Raw genomic sequence first — 20,399 nt, 5'->3', positions numbered from 1 at the left:
TGGAGTAGAGCCCAATAGGTCCCACTGTAGGGAACAGGGTGTAGTAGAGCCCAATGGGTCCCACTGTAGGGAACAGGGTGGAGTAGAGCCCAATGGGTCTCTCTATAGGGAACAGGGTGGAGTAGAGCCCAATGGGTCCCACTGTAGGGAACAGGGCCCAATGGGTCCCTCTATAGGGAACAGGGCCCAATGGGTCCCTCAATAGGGAACAGGGCCCAATGGGTCCCTCTATAGGGAACAGGGCCCAATAGGTCCCTCTATAGTGAACAGGGCCCAATGGGTCCCTCTATATTGAACCTGGCCCAATAGGTCCCTCTATAGGGAACAGGGCCCAATGGGTCCCTCTATAGGGAACAGGGCCCAATGGGTCCCTCTATAGGGAACAGGGCCCAATAGGTCCCTCTATAGTGAACAGGGCCCAATGGGTCCCTCTATATTGAACCTGGCCCAATGGGTCCCTCTATAGGGAACATGGCCCCTTGGGTCCCTCTATAGGGAACAGGGTGGAGTAGAGCCCAATGGGTCCCTCTATAGGGAACAGGGCCCAATAGGTCCCTCTATAGTGAACAGGGTGGAGTAGAGCCCTATAGGTCCCTCTATAGTGAACAGGGCCCAATGGGTCCCTCTATGGGGAACAGGGCCCAATAGGTCCCTCTATAGTGAACAAGGCCCAATGGGTCCCTCTATAGTGAACAGTGCCCAATATGTTCCTCTATAGTGAACAGGGCCCAGTGGGTCCCTCTATAGGGAACAGGGCCCAATGGGTCCCTCTATAGGGAACAGAGCCCAATGGGTCCCTCTATAGGGAACAGGGTGGAACAGGGCCCAGTGGGTCCCTCTATAGGGAACAGGGCCCAATGGGTCCCTCTATAGGGAACAGGGTGGAACAGGGCCCAATGGGTCCCTCTATAGGGAACAGGGCCCAATAGGTCCCTCTATAGTGAACATGGCCCAATAGGTCCCTCTATAGGGAACAGGGTGGAACAGGGCCCAGTGGGTCCCTCTATAGTGAACATGGTACCATTGGGGACGTGACCTTGGTTATTTTGTTGTCTCTCTCTGTCTCCCATCGGTGGAGGGAACACAGCAGGTTATTAACAAATAAAATACTTTCCATCAGATAGTTCGGTATTAAAAGATCATTTCCCTTCAACCATTTTCTCATTATAATGTTATCTCCCGTGCCTCTGCGATGATGTGGATCTGAACTAGGCCTTTGTTTGTGTTGTCATGGAGACACATCAATCATTCTACAGCTCAACACACTTTATTAATAAACACTTGATGAAATCAGCAACAGCTGAAATACATGTAATTATCACTCTGATGTGGCACCAGGGAACTGTGTCTCTGGGGTGAGAAGAGTCAAGTCCCAGGTCCTATTCTGCTGTAAACGTGGCCTCACGTTCATAAATGTTATTGCTACAACCAGTTGATGTCGTTAAAGCACTCTCCTCTTAGAGAGATACGTGAAGCCTAACCCTAATGAACCCGGAGGGGAAGTCCTGTCTCTGTTGCCTCGGGCGGCAGGGTAGCCTAGTGCGTTAGACTAGTAACCGAAAGGTTGCAAGATCGAATCCCCGAGCTGACAAGGTACAAATCTGTCGTTCTGCCTCTGAACAAGGCAGTCAACCCACTGTTCCTAGGCCGTCATTGAAAATAAGATCTTGTTCTTAACTGACTTGCCTAGTTAAATAAATTATAAATAAATTATGCCTGCGTCCCAAATGGAAAGCTATTGCTGACATGCTCTGGTCAAAGTTGTGTACTACATAGGGAACAGACAGACAACCTCTCCTCACCCCAGACAGACAGACAAACTCTCCTCACCCCAGACAGACAGACAACCTCTCCTCACCCCAGACAGACAGACAGACAACCTCTCCTCACCCCAGACAGACAGACAACCTCTCCTCACCCCAGACAGAGAACCTCTCCTCACCCCAGACAGACAGACAACCTCTCCTCACCCCAGACAGACAGACAACCTCTCCTCACCCCAGACAGACAGACAACCTCTCCTCACCCCAGACAGACAGACAGACAGACAGACAACCTCTCCTCACCCCAGACAGACAAACAGACATACAACCTCTCCTCACCCCAGACAGACAGACAACCTCTCCTCACCCCAGACAGACAGACAGACAACCTCTCCTCACCCCAGACAGAGAACCTCTCCTCACCCCAGACAGACAGACAGACAACCTCTCCTCTCCCCAGACAGACAGACAACCTCTCCTCACCTGACAGACAGACAGACAACCTCTCATCACCCCAGACAGACAGACAGACAACCTCTCCTCACCCCAGACAGACAGACAACCTCTCCTCACCTGACAGACAGACAGACAACCTCTCATCACCCCAGACAGACAGACAGACAACCTCTCCTCACCCCAGACAGACAGACAACCTCTCCTCACCCCAGACAGACAGACAGACAGACAGACAGCCTCTCCTCACCCCAGACAGACAGACAGACATACAACCTCTCCTCACCCCAGACAGACAGACAACCTCTCCTCACCCCAGACAGACAGACAGACAACCTCTCCTCACCCCAGACAGAGAACCTCTCCTCACCCCAGACAGACAGACAGACAACCTCTCCTCTCCCCAGACAGACAGACAACCTCTCCTCACCTGACAGACAGACAGACAACCTCTCATCACCCCAGACAGACAGACAGACAACCTCTCCTCACCCCAGACAGACAGACAACCTCTCCTCACCTGACAGACAGACAGACAACCTCTCATCACCCCAGACAGACAGACAGACAACCTCTCCTCACCCCAGACAGACAGACAACCTCTCCTCACCTGACAGACAGACAAGTGGAGTCATTGTTAAAACAGGACACACAGGAAGTGAAGTGGACAGTAACATGACAGGGTTAGAGTGAGAGAGCGGTAAGAGAGAGGAAGGATCCCCATACTGTAGCCTCCTAGTCAACCCCAGTACCACCTCTGGTCTGACTAGAAACCATCCCAGCCAACTGTCTACAGGGTATCAGAGAGGAAGGATCCCCATACTGTAGCCTCCTAGTCAACCCCAGTACTACCTCTGGTCTGCTAACTAGAGACCATCCCAGCCAACTGTCTACAGGGTATCAGAGAGGAAGGCCTCCTAGTCAACCACAGAGATGATGTCTGAAACCCCTCTGTCAAATCCAGGGGAAAGCCCAAACTAATGGATAAACAGCAGATAAACAAGGGAGATAAATGAACAGAACAGATCCTAGCCGGGGAGACGTATTCTCTCTGAGTGTGTCTATAGCAGCGAACAAACCCTGTGGGTTGTAGTTAACCTCTTTCTGGCAGCTTGATTTCCCCATTTTTACCAGCCTTAGAGAGTAGAGAGGATCCCAATTTGACGGGTCACCCGACACATCCACACACTCCACTGGAGGCTGTGACAGACTGAATCCTTGTCCTCTCTCTGAGTTGACAGGGCTGGAACCGGGGTATAATTGGTATCACACGCACAAATGAACGCTCGCACCCACACACAGCCATCTGGGATTTCATCTCTGTCATAATAGAACTAAATCACCTCGGTCATAATAGAACTAAATCAACTCTGTCATAATAGAACTAAATCAACTCTGTCATAATTGAACTAAATCACCTCTGTCATAATAGAACTAAATCAACTCTGTCATAATAGAACTAAATCAACTCTGTCATAATAGAACTAAATCAACTCTGTCATAATTGAACTAAATCACCTCTGTCATAATAGAACTAAATCACCTCTGTCATAATAGAACTAAATCACCTCTGTCAAACTAGAACTATAATGTCTCTGTCATAATATAACTAAATCACCTCTGTCATAATAGAACTAAATCACCTCTGTCATAACAGAGCTAAATCACCTCTGTCATGATATAACTAAATCATCTCTGTCATGATATAACTAAATCACCTCTGTCATGATATAACTAAATCACCTCTGTCATGATATAACTAAATCATCTCTGTCATGATATAACTAAATCACCTCTGTCATGATATAACTAAATCACCTCTGTCATGATATAACTAAATCATCTCTGTCATGATATAACTAAATCACCTCTGTCATAATAGAGCTAAATCACCTCTGTCATAATAGAGCTAAATCACCTCTGTCATGATATAACTAAATCACCTCTGTCATGATATAACTAAATCATCTCTGTCATGATATAACTAAATCACCTCTGTCATAACAGAGCTAAATCACCTCTGTCATGATATAACTAAATCATCTCTGTCATGATATAACTAAATCACCTCTGTCACGATATAACTAAATCACCTCTGTCACAAAATAACTAAATCACCTCTGTCATAACAGAGCTAAATCACCTCTGTCATGATATAACTAAATAATCTCTGTCATCATAGAGCTAAATCACCTCTGTCATCATAGAGCTAAATCATCTCTCTCATAGTATAACTAAATCATCTCTGTCATCATAGACCTAAATCATCTCTGTCATAATAGAACTAAATCACCTCTGAGGAGAATAATGGAACAAGTCACTTTGGTAAAAGACCACCATGCAATGATGAAGACAAGCAATTGAGTCCCAAATATTCCCCATAGACCTCTGGTCAAGAGTAGTGCACTATATAGGGAATAGGGCTCTGGTCAAGAGTAGTGCACGATATAGGGAATAGGGCTCTGGTCAAGAGTAGTGCACATACTTTATATGATTACATCTATCTAACATACTTTACATGATTACATCTATCTAAACATACTTTACATGATTACATCTATCTAACATACTTTACATGATTACATCTATCTAAACATACTTTACATGATTACATCTATCTAACATACTTTACATGATTACATCTATCTAAACATACTTTACATGATTACATCTATCTAACATACTTTACATGATTACATCTATCTAAACATACTTTACATGATTACATCTATCTAACATACTTTACATGATTACATCTATCTAAACATACTTTACATGATTACATCTATCTAACATACTTTACATGATTACATCTATCTAAACATACTTTACATGATTACATCTATCTAAACATACTTTACATGATTACATCTATCTAACATACTTTACATGATTACCAGACCCTACTGTATCTTCTACCAGAGCCCCTAGGGAATAGGGGATCCAGACCCTACTGTATCTTCTACCAGAGCCCCTAGGGAATAGTGTGCCCTTTGGGATCCAGACCCTACTGTATCTTCTACCAGAGCCCATAGGGAATAGGGGATCCAGACCCTACTGTATCTTCTACCAGAGCCCATAGGGAATAGGGGATCCAGACCCTACTGTATCTTCTACCAGAGCCCCTAGGGAATAGGGGATCCAGACCCTACTGTATCTTCTACCAGAGCCCCTAGGGAATAGTGTGCCAGACCCTACTGTATCTTCTACCAGAGCCCATAGGGAATAGGGGATCCAGACCCTACTGTATCTTCTACCAGAGCCCATAGGGAATAGTGTGCCCTTTGGGATCCAGACCCTACTGTATCTTCTACCAGAGCCCATAGGGAATAGGGGATCCAGACCCTACTGTATCTTCTACCAGAGCCCATAGGGAATAGTGTGCCAGACCCTACTGTATCTTCTACCAGAGCCCATAGGGAATAGGGGATCCAGACCCTACTGTATCTTCTACCAGAGCCCCTAGGGAATAGGGGATCCAGACCCTACTGTATCTTCTACCAGAGCCCATAGGGAATAGTGTTCCATTTGGGATCCAGACCCTACTGTATCTTCTACCAGAGCCCCTAGGGAATAGTGTGCCATTTGGGATCCAGACCCTACTGTATCTTCTACCAGAGCCCCTAGGGAATAGTGTGCCATTTGGGATCCAGACCCTACTGTATCTTCTACCAGAGCCCCTAGGGAATAGTGTGCCATTTGGGATCCAGACCCTACTGTATCTTCTACCAGAGCCCATAGGGAATAGGGGATCCAGACCCTACTGTATCTTCTACCAGAGCCCCTAGGGAATAGTGTGCCATTTGGGATCCAGACCCTACTGTATCTTCTACCAGAGCCCATAGGGAATAGGGGATCCAGACCCTACTGTATCTTCTACCAGAGCCCATAGGGAATAGGGGATCCAGGCCCTACTGTATCTTCTACCAGAGCCCCTAGGGAATAGGGGATCCAGACCCTACTGTATCTTCTACCAGAGCCCATAGGGAATAGTGTGCCCTTTGGGATCCAGACCCTACTGTATCTTCTACCAGAGCCCATAGGGAATAGGGGATCCAGACCCTACTGTATCTTCTACCAGAGCCCATAAGGAATAGTGTGCCATTTGGGATCCAGACCCTACTGTATCTTCTACCAGAGCCCCTAGGGAATAGGGGATCCAGACCCTACTGTATCTTCTACCAGAGCCCATAGGGAATAGGGGATCCAGACCCTACTGTATCTTCTACCAGAGCCCATAGGGAATAGTGTGCCCTTTGGGATCCAGACCCTACTGTATCTTCTACCAGAGCCCATAGGGAATAGGGGATCCAGACCCTACTGTATCTTCTACCAGAGCCCATAGGGAATAGTGTTCCATTTGGGATGCAGACCCTACTGTACTGTAGTACTTCTCTGTTCAGTATAGTCACATGTTACTCCACTGACTGTGGCTAATCGTACAGGTTTCCTACATCCCCGTCTCATTCAGTCTGGTTACGAGTCTGTATGAGGACGGCCTGCTGGCCGAGTCCAAACGGCGACCATCAGTTACACCTTCCAATCCATGGGCTACGATCAGTTACACATCAGTTACACCTTCCAATCCATGGGCTACGATCAGTTACACCTTCCAATCCATGGGCTACGATCAGTTACACCTTCCAATCCATGGGCTACGATCAGTTACACCTTCCAATCCATGGGCTACGATCAGTTACACCTTCCAATCCATGGGCTACGATCAGTTACACCTTCCAATCCATGGGCTACGATCAGTTACACCTTACAATCCATAGGCTACGATCAGTTACACATTAGTTACACCTTCCAATCCATGGGCTACGATCAGTTACACATCAGTTACACCTTCCAATCCATGGGCTACGATCAGTTACACCTTCCAATCCATGGGCTACGATCAGTTACACCTTCCAATCCATAGGCTACGATCAGTTACACCTGACAATCCATAGGCTACGATCAGTTACACCTTCCAATCCATAGGCTACGATCAGTTACACCTTCCAATCCATAGGCTACGATCAGTTACACCTGACAATCCATAGGCTACGATCAGTTACACCTTCCAATCCATAGGCTACGATCAGTTACACCTTCCAATCCATGGGCTACGATCAGTTACACCTTCCAATCCATAGGCTACGATCAGTTACACCTTCCAATCCATAGGCGACGATCAGTTACACCTTCCAATCCATGGGCTACGATCAGTTACACCTTCCAATCCATGGGCTACGATCAGTTACACCTTCCAATCCATAGGCTACGATCAGTTACACCTTCCAATCCATGGGCTACGATCAGTTACACCTTCCAATCCATATGCTACGATCAGTTACACCTTCCAATCCATAGGCTACGATCAGTTACACCTTCCTATCCATGGGCTACGATCAGTTACACATCAGTTACACCTTACAATCCATAGGCTACGATCAGTTACACCTGACAATCCATGGGCTACGATCAGTTACACCTTCCAATCCATGGGCTACGATCAGTTACACCTGACAATCCATAGGCTACGATCAGTTACACCTTCCAATCCATAGGCTACGATCAGTTACACATCAGTTTTCACCTTCCAATCCATGGGCTACGATCAGTTACACCTTCCAATCCATGGGCTACGATCAGTTACACCTGACAATCCATGGGCTACGATCAGTTACACATCAGTTACACCTTACAATCCATGGGCTATGATCAGTTACACCTTACAATCCATAGGCTACACACACTATCACTTCACTGGAACTGAGGTGCACGTACGTGCGCACACACACGTACGGTGCCGAAGGAGGCTGGCGGTGTCCCGGGAGTATCAGACAAAGATAGATGGAGTGATCCATCATGCACCGGTCTTCCTGTCTGCCACACAGATATACCTCACAAATCATATCTCTAGATCAGAGACCACTCGACAATCTACTGCTCTCCCTCCCTCCCTCGCTCCCTCATCTCTATCCCCTCATCTCTCTCTCTATCCCCTCATCTCTCTCGATCTTCCTCTCTATCCCTCATCTCTCTCTCTATCCCCTCATCTCTCTCTATCTTCCTCTCTATCCCTCATGTCTCTCTCTATCCCCTCATCTCTCTCTATCTTCCTCTCTATCCCTCATCTCTCTCTCTCCCCTCATCTCTCTCTGTCTTCCCTTCTATCCCTCATCTCTCTCTCTATCTTCCTCTCTATCCCCTCATCTCTCTCTCTATCTTCCCCTCTATCCCCTCATCTCTCTCTCTATCCCCTCATCTCTCTCTATCTTCCCCTCTGTCCCGTCATCTCTCTCTCTATCTTCCTCTCTATCCCCTCATCTCTCTCTATCTTCCCTTCTATCCCCTCATCTCTCTCTATCTTCTCCTCTATCCCCTCATCTCTCTCTCTATCCCCTCATCTCTCTCTATCTTACCTTCTATCCCTCATCTCTCTCTCTATCTTCCTCTCTATCCCCTCATCTCTCTCTCTATCTTCCCCTCTATCCCCTTATCTCTCTCTCTATCCCCTCATCTCTCTCTATCTTCCCCTCTATCCCCTCATCTCTCTATCTTCTCCTCTATCCCCTCATCTCTCTCTATCTTCCCCTCTATCCCCTCATCTCTCTCTATCTTCCTCTCTATCCCCTCATCTCTCTCTATCTTCCCCTCTATCCCCTCATCTCTCTCTATCCTCCTCTCTATCCCTCATCTCTCTCTCTATCCCCTCATCTCTCTCTATCTTCCCCTCTATCCCCTCATCTCTCTCTATCTTCCTCTCTATCCCCTCATCTCTCTCTATCTTCCCCTCTATCCCCTCATCTCTCTCTATCTTCCTCTCTATCCCCTCATCTCTCTCTCTCTCTTCCTCTCTATCCCCTCATCTCTCTCTCTATCCTCTCCCTCCTCCTGTGGTTCAGAATAAAACCTGAAGGCTCTGAGCCAGAAGGACAGCCCATGGCGAGAGGAGTGCCATCAGACACAGCGCAGTAGGAAACTGAGCTCAGCTTGAGCCAGACAGGAACCATCCAGGCATGAGGACCCCAGTCTGATAGGTTAGAACGGCTATGTGCCTGTGTGTAAACCAGGGTTCCTTCTGGGGCGTTTACTGCTGTGTTTATAGGGAAGGGGATAGCTTGTTGGCTTTAGGGGATGTCAGAGACTCAGTTACTTTGGGATTTATTGACACACTTGTAAAATCACCCCGAGGTACTTTCAGGACACACAGAACAGGTTTCTCCAGGACTCAGAGCTGATATTAAAGGTCCAATGCACCTGTTTTAATCTCAATATCATTTTCTGGGTAACAATTAAGTCCTTTACTGTGATTGTTTTAAACTAAAATGGTCAAAAAGAAACAGAAATAGCTTCATAGCAAAGAGCAATTTCTCAAACAAGAATTCCCGCTAGGACTGTCTGGGGCAGGGGGCTGAAAACGAGCTGTTATTGGCAGAAAGGTTTAGAACTCTCTTTCTTATTGGTCGATTCAATAATGTGATGTCACCAGGCAGGCCAAAACTCCATACCAACAAAACAGGCTGAAATTTCAGGTTGTTTTTTTTCAAACAGCTCTTACACTTAAAAGGGCATTATCATCGTTTTCACTATTTCACAGTATCATTCCAACCTCACAGTGTGGAAATATATATACACAACACAGGAAAAATTACATTTTTTGAACTACACTTGACCTTTAAGATACAAATCGAAGCACTTTGAACTCAACACCCCCAGAAAAGACAAGAGTAGCTGCTCCTCATACCTGGAACGCCTGGTGGAGTCTTCAGAAACTTTCCATTGAAATGTTGAATCACCACATCACACTTCTCTGTTGACTCCATCCTGAGAGGGGTGGGGGGGTGGGGCGGGGGGCAGAGAGGGGGGGGGGCAGATAGGGGGGGGGGGGAGAGGGGGAGTGGAGGGGGGGACAGAGAGAGACAGAGAGAGGGAGTGGAGGCGGGGTGGAAGGGGGACAGAGAGAGACAGAGAGAGGGACAGAGAGAGAGGGGAGTGGGGGGTGGCAGAGAGAGGGACAGAGCGAGATCATGATGAGAAAACAAAAAGATAATTCCTTGACACATTGGAAAGAATTAACAAAAAAACAGAGCAAACTAGAATGCTATTTGGCCCTAAACAGAGAGTACACAGCGGCAGAATACCTGACCACTGTGACTGACCCAAAATTAAGGAAAGCTTTGACTATGTACAGACTCAGTGAGCATAGCCTTGCTATTGAGAAAGGCCGCCGTAGACAGACATGGCTCTCAAGAGAAGACAGGCTATGTGCTCACTACCCACAAAATGAGGTGGAAACTGAGCTGCACTTCCTAACCTCCTGCCAAATGTAGGACCATATTAGAGACACATATTTCCCTCAGATTACACAGATCCACAAAGAATTCCAAACAAACCCAATTTTGATAAACTCCCATATCTATTGGGTGAAATACCACAGTGTGACATCACAGCAGCAAGATGTGTGACCTGTTGCCACAAGAAAAGGTCAACCAGTGAAGAACAAATACCATTGTAAATACAACCCATATTTATGGTAATTTATTTTACCTTTTGCACATAACTATTTGCACATCGTTACAACACTCTATATAGACATAATATGACATTTGAAATGTCTTTATTCTTTTTGAACTTTTGTTAGTATAACATTTACTGTTCACTTTTTATTGTTTATTTCACTTTTCTTCATCCATTTCAAAAATATGTTTCCCATGTCAATAAAGCCCCTTGAATTGAGAGAGAGGAGAGAGGAGAGAGAGAGAGAGAGAGAGAGAGAGAGAGAGAGAGAGAGAGAGAGAGAGAGAAACAGAGGAGGAGGGAGAGGAGGAAGGAGGAAGAGAGGAAGGGAAGAGGATGGGGACTGGATGTTGTTTCCTTTGTCCATTGAAAGGCTACATTCACTGCTCTCTGCTCTACGATGCAGCTCCTTTGTGAGGCCCCGTTCATCTCCGTTCCACCAATCATGTCTGAAGGGCTAATTATCAGCTGATCTTGGCACAGGGAGTCAGAGGGTGATCCTAGAGAAGTATGTCGCTAGTCATTCTGTCAGGGAGTCAGAGGGTGACAGGGAGTCAGAGTGTGATCCTAGAGAGGTCTGTCTCTAGTCATTCTGTCAGGGAGTCAGAGGGTGATCCTAGAGAGGTCATTCTGTCAGGGAGTCAGAGGGTGATCCTAGAGAAGTCATTATGTCAGGGAGTCAGAGGATGATCCTAGAGAGGTCATTCTGTCAGGGAGTCAGAGGGTGATCCTAGAGAAGCCTTTCTGTCAGGGAGTCAGAGGGTGATCCCAGAGAAGTCTTTCTGTCAGGGAGTCAGAGGGTGATCCTAGAGAAGTCATTCTGTCAGGGAGTCAGAGGGTGATCCTAGAGAAGTCATTCTGTCAGGGAGTCAGAGGGTGATCCTAGAGAGGTCATTCTGTCAGGGAGTCAGAGGGTGATCCCAGAGAAGTCATTCTGTCAAGGAGTCAGAGGGTGATCCTAGAGAGGTCATTCTGTCAGGGAGTCAGAGGGTGATCCTAGGGGGGTCATTCTGTCAGGGAGTCAGAGGGTGATCATAGAGAAGTCATTCTGTCAGGGAGTCAGAGGGTGATCCTAGAGAGGTCATTCTGTCAGGGAGTCAGAGGGTGATCCTAGAGAAGTCATTCTGTCAGGGAGTCAGAGGGTGATCCTAGAGAGGTCATTCTGTCAGGGAGTCAGAGGATGATCCTAGAGAGGTCATTCTGTCAGGGAGTCAGAGGGTGATCCTAGAGAAGTCATTCTGTCAGGGAGTGAGAGGGTGATCCTAGAGAGGTCATTCTGTCAGGGAGTCAGAGGGTGATCCTAGGGGGGTCATTCTGTCAGGGAGTCAGAGGGTGATCATAGAGAAGTCATTCTGTCAGGGAGTCAGAGGGTGATCCTAGAGAGGTCATTCTGTCAGGGAGTCAGAGGGTGATCCTAGGGGGGTCATTCTGTCAGGGAGTCAGAGGTTGATCATAGAGAAGTCATTCTGTCAGGGAGTCAGAGGGTGATCCTAGAGAGGTCATTCTGTCAGGGAGTCAGAGGGTGATCCTAGAGAAGTCATTCTGTCAGGGAGTCAGAGGGTGATCCCAGAGAAGTCTGTCTCTAGTCATTCTGTCAGGGAGTGATCCTAGAGAAGTCATTCTGTCAGGGAGTCAGAGGGTGATCCCAGAGAAGTCTGTCTCTAGTCATTCTGTCAGGGAGTCAGAGGGTGATCCCAGAGAGGTCTTTCACTAGTCATTCTGTCAGGGAGTCAGAGGGTGATCCTAGAGAGGTCATTCTGTCAGGGAGTCAGAGGGTGATCCCAGAGAAGTAATTCTGTCAGGGAGTCTCAGGGTGATCCCAGAGAGGTCTGTCTCGAGTCATTCTGTCCAGCCACTGACCCTGAATACAGAGGCCAGACCAGGAAAAGTACATTGTTCATGATTTATACCAGTTACTTTTACATTTGATACTTAAGTACACTTAAAACTAAATAATTTTTAGACTTTTACTCAAGTAGTATTTTACTGGATGACTTTCACTTTTCCTTGAGTCATTTTCTATTAAGGTATCTTTACTTTTACTCAAGTAGGACAATTGAGTACTTTTTCCACCCCTGCCTGTACTGTACATAGGTAACTGAGAAGGACTCTCCATTAGGGGACACTCAGGGGGGAAACTCAGGGGGACTAAGGTCCCAGGAACAAGAAGAAGAGACTCTAAATTCACTCAGGGGTCCCAGGAACAAGGAGAACAGATTCTAAATTCACTCCGGGGGTCCCAGGAACAAGGAGAAGAGACTCTAAATTCACTCTGGGGGTCCCAGGAACAAGGAGAAGAGACTCTAAATTCACTCCGGGGGTCCCAGGAACAAGGAGAAGAGACTCTAAATTTACTCAGGGGTCCCAGGAACAAGGAGAAGAGACTCTAAATTCACTCCGGGGGTCCCAGGAACAAGGAGAAGAGATTCTAAATTTACTCCGGGATCCCAGGAACAAGGAGAAGAGACTCTAAATTCACTCCGGGGGTCCCAGGAACAAGGAGAAGAGATTCTAAATTTACTCCGGGGTCCCAGGAACAAGGAGAAGAGACTCTAAATTCACTCAGGGGTCCCAGGAACAAGGAGAAGAGACTCTAAATTCACTCCGGGGGTCCCAGGAACAAGGAGAAGATATTCTAAATTTACTCCGGGGTCCCAGGAACAAGGAGAAGATACTCTAAATTCACTCAGGGGTCCCAGGAACAAGGAGAAGAGACTCTAAATTCACTCCGGGGGTCCCAGGAACAAGGAGAAGAGATTCTAAATTTACTCCGGGGTCCCAGGAACAAGGAGAAGAGACTCTAAATTCACTCAGGGGTCCCAGGAACAAGGAGAAGATACTCTAAATTCACTCAGGGGTCCCAGGAACAAGGAGAAGAGACTCTAAATTCACTCCGGGAGTCCCAGGAACAAGGAGAAGAGATTCTAAATTTACTCCGGGGTCCCAGGAACAAGGAGAAGAGACTCTAAATTCACTCAGGGGTCCCAGGAACAAGGATAAGAGACTCTAAATTCACTCCGGGGGCCTCATACAGAGCCCAGATGAGAACGCAAACATTATAATTTGACAACACATTTTAAATTGATGCCAACGGGATTTGTGGAAATTCAAGTTCAGTGTGCATGTTTCAAATCAGAACAGTGTGTGTGTGTGCATGTTTCAAATCAGAACACTACCCAGTGTGTGTGTGTGCATGTTTCAGCATCTATATGTGTGTGTGTGTGTGTGCATGTTTCAGCGTCCATATGTGTGTGTGTGTGTGCATGTTTCAGCGTCTATATATGTGTATGTTTCAGCGTGTGTGTGTGGTGTGTGTGTGTGTGTGGTGTGTGGTGTGTGTGTATAGTGTGTGTGTGTGTGAGTGTGTGTGTGTGTGTTTGTGTGTGTGTGTGTGTGTGTGTGTGTGTGTGGTGTGTGTGTGTTTGTGTGTGGGGTGTGTGTGTGTTCGTGTGTGTGTGTGTGTGTGTGTGTGTGTGTGTGTGTGTGTGGTGTGTGGTGTGTGTGTGTGTGTGTGTACCTGGCGAAGCCGACTCCTCTGCTGACCCCGGTGGCGTCCCGTAGTACCCGTGTTGAGATGACGTGACCGAACGGTTTCAGCATGTTCTCCAGCTCCTGCTCATCCATGGACACAGGCAGGTTGGAAACGTACAGGTTAGTAGGATCCTGTTCCTGTTGCTGTGTGGGGGGGGGGGGGGGGGGGGGGGGGGGGGAGGGGGAGAGAGGGAGGGGGGGAGAGAGCGAGAGAGGGAGGGAGAGGGAGGGAGCGAGAGAGAGAGAGAGAGAAGGAGGGAGCGAGGGAGGAACAGAGAGGGGGAGAGGGTTATCACTCATCCATGGATACAGGCAGGTTGGAGATCATGATATAAAACACTCCAGACTCAATATAAAACACTCCAGACTCAATATAAAACACTCCAGACTCAATATAAACCACTCCAGACTCAATATAAAACACTCCAGACTCAATATAAACCACTCCAGACTCAATATAAAACACTCCAGACTCAATATGAAACACTCCAGACTCAATATAAAACACTCCAGACTCAATATTAAACACTCCTGACTCAATATAAAACACTCCAGACTCAATATAAAACACTCCAGACTGACTCAATATAAAACACTCCAGACTCAATATTAAACACCCCAGACTCAATATTAAACACTCCAGACTCAATATAAAACACTCCAGACTGACTCAATATAAAACACTCCAGACTCAATATTAAACACCCCAGACTCAATATTAAACACTCCAGACTCAATATTAAACACTCCAGACTGACTCAATATAAAACACTCCAGACTCAATATTAAACACCCCAGACTGACTCAATATAAAACACTCCAGACTCAATATAAAACACCCCAGACTCAATATTAAACACTCCAGACAGACTCAATATAAAACACTCCAGACTCAATATTAAACACCCCAGACTGACTCAATATAAAACACTCCAGACTCAATATAAAACACTCCAGACTCAATATAAAACACTCCAGACTCAATATAAAACACTCCAGACTCAATATTAAACACCCCAGACTCAATATTAAACACTCCAGACTCAATATTAAACACTCCAGACTGACTCAATATAAAACATTCCAGACTCAATATAAAACACTCCAGACTGACTCAATATAAAACACTCCAGACTCAATATTAAACACCCCAGACTGACTCAATATAAAACACTCCTGACTCAATATAAAACACTCCAGACTCAATATAAAACACTCCAGACTCAATATAAAACACTCCAGACTCAATATAAAACACTCCAGACTCAATATAAAATACTCCAGACTCAATATAAAACACTCCAGACTCAATATAAAACACTCCAGACTCAATATTAAACACTCCAGACAGACTCAATATAAAACACTCCAGACTCAATATAAAACACTCCAGACAGACTCAATATAAAACACTCCAGACTCAATATTAAACACTCCAGACTCAATATAAAACACTCCAGACTCAATATTAAACACTCCAGACAGACTCAATATAAAACACTCCAGACTCAATATAAAACACTCCAGACTCAATATAAACCACTCCAGACTCAATATAAAACACTCCAGACTCAATATAAACCACTCCAGACTCAATATAAAACACTCCAGACTCAATATTAAACACTCCAGACAGACTCAATATAAAACACTCCAGACTCAATATAAAACACTCCAGACTCAATATTAAACACTCCAGACTCAATATAAAACACTCCAGACTCAATATAAAACACTCCAGACTCAATATAAACCACTCCAGACTCAATATAAAACACTCCAGACTCAATGTAAAACACTCCAGACTCAATATAAACCACTCCAGACTGACTCAATATAAAACACTCCAGACTGACTCAATATAAAACACTCCAGACTCAATATAAAACACTCCAGACAGACTCAATGTAAAACACTCCAGACTCAATATAAACCACTCCAGACTCAATATAAAACACTCCAGACTCAATGTAAAACACTCCAGACTCAATATAAACCACTCCAGACTGACTCAATATAAAACACTCCAGACTGACTCAATATAAAACACTCCAGACTCAATATAAAACACTCCAGACAGACTCAATGTAAAACACTCCAGACTCAATATAAAACACTCCAGACTCAATATAAAACACTCCAGACTCAATGTAAAACACTCCAGACTCAATATAAAACACTCCAGACTCAATATAAAACACTCCAGACTCAATATAAAACACTCCAGACTCAATATAAAACACTCCAGACTCAATATAAACCACTCCAGACTCAATATAAAACACTCCAGACTCAATATTAAACACTCCAGACAGACTCAATATAAAACACTCCAGACTCAATATAAAACACTCCAGACTCAATATTAAACACTCCAGACTCAATATAAAACACTCCAGACTCAATATAAAACACTCCAGACTCAATATAAACCACTCCAGACTCAATATAAAACACTCCAGACTCAATGTAAAACACTCCAGACTCAATATAAACCACTCCAGACTGACTCAATATAAAACACTCCAGACTGACTCAATATAAAACACTCCAGACTCAATATAAAACACTCCAGACAGACTCAATGTAAAACACTCCAGACTCAATATAAACCACTCCAGACTCAATATAAAACACTCCAGACTCAATGTAAAACACTCCAGACTCAATATAAACCACTCCAGACTGACTCAATATAAAACACTCCAGACTGACTCAATATAAAACACTCCAGACTCAATATAAAACACTCCAGACAGACTCAATGTAAAACACTCCAGACTCAATATAAAACACTCCAGACTCAATATAAAACACTCCAGACTCAATGTAAAACACTCCAGACTCAATATAAAACACTCCAGACTCAATATAAAACACTCCAGACTCAATATAAAACACTCCAGACTCAATATAAAACACTCCAGACTCAATATAAACCACTCCAGACTCAATATAAAACACTCCAGACTCAATATTAAACACTCCAGACAGACTCAATATAAAACACTCCAGACTCAATATAAAACACTCCAGACTCAATATTAAACACTCCAGACTCAATATAAAACACTCCAGACTCAATATAAAACACTCCAGACTCAATATAAACCACTCCAGACTCAATATAAAACACTCCAGACTCAATGTAAAACACTCCAGACTCAATATAAACCACTCCAGACTGACTCAATATAAAACACTCCAGACTCAATATAAAACACTCCAGACTCAATATAAAACACTCCAGACTCAATATAAAACACTCCAGACTGACTCAATATAAAACACTCCAGACTGACTCAATATAAAACACTCCAGACTCAATATAAAACACTCCAGACAGACTCAATGTAAAACACTCCAGACTCAATATAAAACACTCCAGACTCAATATAAACCACTCCAGACTCAATATAAAACACTCCAGACTCAATATAAAACACTCCAGACTCAATATAAAACACTCCAGACTCAATATAAAACACTCCAGACTCAATATAAAACACTCCAGACTGACTCAATATAAAACACTCCAGACTCAATATAAAACACTCCAGACTCAATGTAAAACACTCCAGACTCAATATAAAACACTCCAGACTCAATATAAAACACTCCAGAATCAATATAAACCACTCCAGACTCAATATAAAACACTCCAGACTCAATGTAAAACACTCCAGACTCAATATAAACCACTCCAGACTGACTCAATATAAAACACTCCAGACTCAATATAAAACACTCCAGACTCAATATAAAACACTCCAGACTCAATATAAAACACTCCAGACTCAATATAAAACACTCCAGACTGACTCAATATAAAACACTCCAGACTCAATATAAAACACTCCAGACTCAATGTAAAACACTCCAGACTCAATATAAAACACTCCAGACTCAATATAAAACACTCCAGAATCAATATAAACCACTCCAGACTCAATATAAAACACTCCAGACTCAATGTAAAACACTCCAGACTCAATATAAACCACTCCAGACTGACTCAATATAAAACACTCCAGACTCAATATAAAACACTCCAGACAGACTCAATATAAAACACTCCAGACTCAATATTAAACACCCCAGACTCAATATTAAACACTCCAGACTCAATATTAAACACTCCAGACTGACTCAATATAAAACACTCCAGACTCAATATAAAACACTCCAGACTCAATATAAAACACTCCAGACTCAATATAAAACACTCCAGACAGACTCAATATAAAACACTCCAGACTCAATATTAAACACCCCAGACTCAATATTAAACACTCCAGACTCAATATTAAACACTCCAGACTGACTCAATATAAAACACTCCAGACTCAATATTAAACACCCCAGACTGACTCAATATAAAACACTCCAGACTCAATATTAAACACCCCAGACTCAATATAAAACACTCCAGACAGACTCAATATAAAACACTCCAGACTCAATATTAAACACCCCAGACTCAATATAAAACACTCCAGACTCAATATTAAACACCCCAGACTGACTCAATATAAAACACTCCAGACTCAATATTAAACACTCCAGACTCAATATAAAACACTCCAGACAGACTCAATATAAAACACTCCAGACAGACTCAATATAAAACACTCCAGACTCAATATAAAACACTCCAGACTCAATATTAAACACTCCAGACTCAATATAAAACACTCCAGACTCAATATAAAACACTCCAGACTCAATATAAAACACTCCAGACTCAATATAAAACACTCCAGACAGACTCAATATAAAACACTCCAGACTCAATATAAAACACTCCAGACTGACTCAATATAAAACACTCCAGACTGACTCAATATAAAACACTCCAGACTCAATATTAAACACCCCAGACTGACTCAATATAAAACACTCCAGACTCAATATAAAACACTCCAGACTCAATATAAAACACTCCAGACTCAATATAAAACACTCCAGACTCAATATAAAACACTCCAGACTCAATATAAAACACTCCAGACTCAATATAAAACACTCCAGACTCAATATAAAACACTCCAGACTCAATATTAAACACTCCAGACTCAATATAAACCACTCCAGACTCAATATAAAACACTCCAGACAGACTCAATATAAAACACTCCAGACTCAATATTAAACACTCCAGACTCAATATTAAACACTCCAGACTCAATATTAAACACTCCAGACTCAATATTAAACACTCCAGACTCAATATTAAACACTCCAGACAGACTCAATATAAAACACTCCAGACTCAATATAAAACACTCCAGACTCAATATTAAACACTCCAGACTCAATATAAAACACTCCAGACTCAATATTAAACACTCCAGACAGACTCAATATAAAACACTCCAGACTCAATATAAAACACTCCAGACTCAATATTAAACACTCCAGACTCAATATAAAACACTCCAGACTCAATATTAAACACTCCAGACAGACTCAATATAAAACACTCCAGACTCAATATAAACCACTCCAGACTCAATATAAAACACTCCAGACTCAATATAAAACACTCCAGACTCAATATTAAACACTCCAGACTCAATATAAACCACTCCAGACTCAATATAAAACACTCCAGACAGACTCAATATAAAACACTCCAGACTCAATATTAAACACTCCAGACTCAATATTAAACACTCCAGACTCAATATTAAACACTCCAGACTCAATATTAAACACTCCAGACTCAATATTAAACACTCCAGACAGACTCAATATAAAACACTCCAGACTCAATATAAAACACTCCAGACTCAATATTAAACACTCCAGACTCAATATAAAACACTCCAGACTCAATATTAAACACTCCAGACAGACTCAATATAAAACACTCCAGACTCAATATAAAACACTCCAGACTCAATATTAAACACTCCAGACTCAATATAAAACACTCCAGACTCAATATTAAACACTCCAGACAGACTCAATATAAAACACTCCAGACTCAATATAAACCACTCCAGACTCAATATAAAACACTCCAGACTCAATATAAAACACTCCAGACTCAATATTAAACACTCCAGACTCAATATTAAACACTCCAGCCAGACTCAATATTAAACACTCCAGACAGACTCAATATAAAACACTCCA

At 43.7% G+C, this 20,399-nt stretch overlaps 1 protein-coding gene across 1 annotated transcript in view; it reads right to left on the bottom strand.

The window, feature by feature from the left end:
- The window catches only part of LOC149984282 (RNA-binding motif, single-stranded-interacting protein 3-like), a 235,655-nt gene that overhangs the window by 36,703 nt on the left and 178,553 nt on the right, over window positions 1-20,399 (bottom strand). The window contains exons 5-6 of the mRNA XM_090230528.1: window positions 14,245-14,402; window positions 9,955-10,034 (exon numbers count right to left, since the gene is read on the bottom strand). Of these exons, the coding sequence (XP_090086654.1) occupies window positions 9,955-10,034; window positions 14,245-14,402 (238 nt within the window). The remainder of the gene's footprint in view (window positions 1-9,954; window positions 10,035-14,244; window positions 14,403-20,399) is intronic.

This window comes from Oncorhynchus mykiss, chromosome 3 (assembly GCF_057628025.1).
Source record: "Oncorhynchus mykiss isolate SJ-2025 chromosome 3, ASM5762802v1, whole genome shotgun sequence".
In the NCBI taxonomy this organism is placed as follows: Eukaryota; Metazoa; Chordata; class Actinopteri; order Salmoniformes; family Salmonidae; genus Oncorhynchus; species Oncorhynchus mykiss.
Note: the sequence above shows the minus strand (reverse complement) of the source record. Positions and strands in the feature narration are given on the sequence as shown.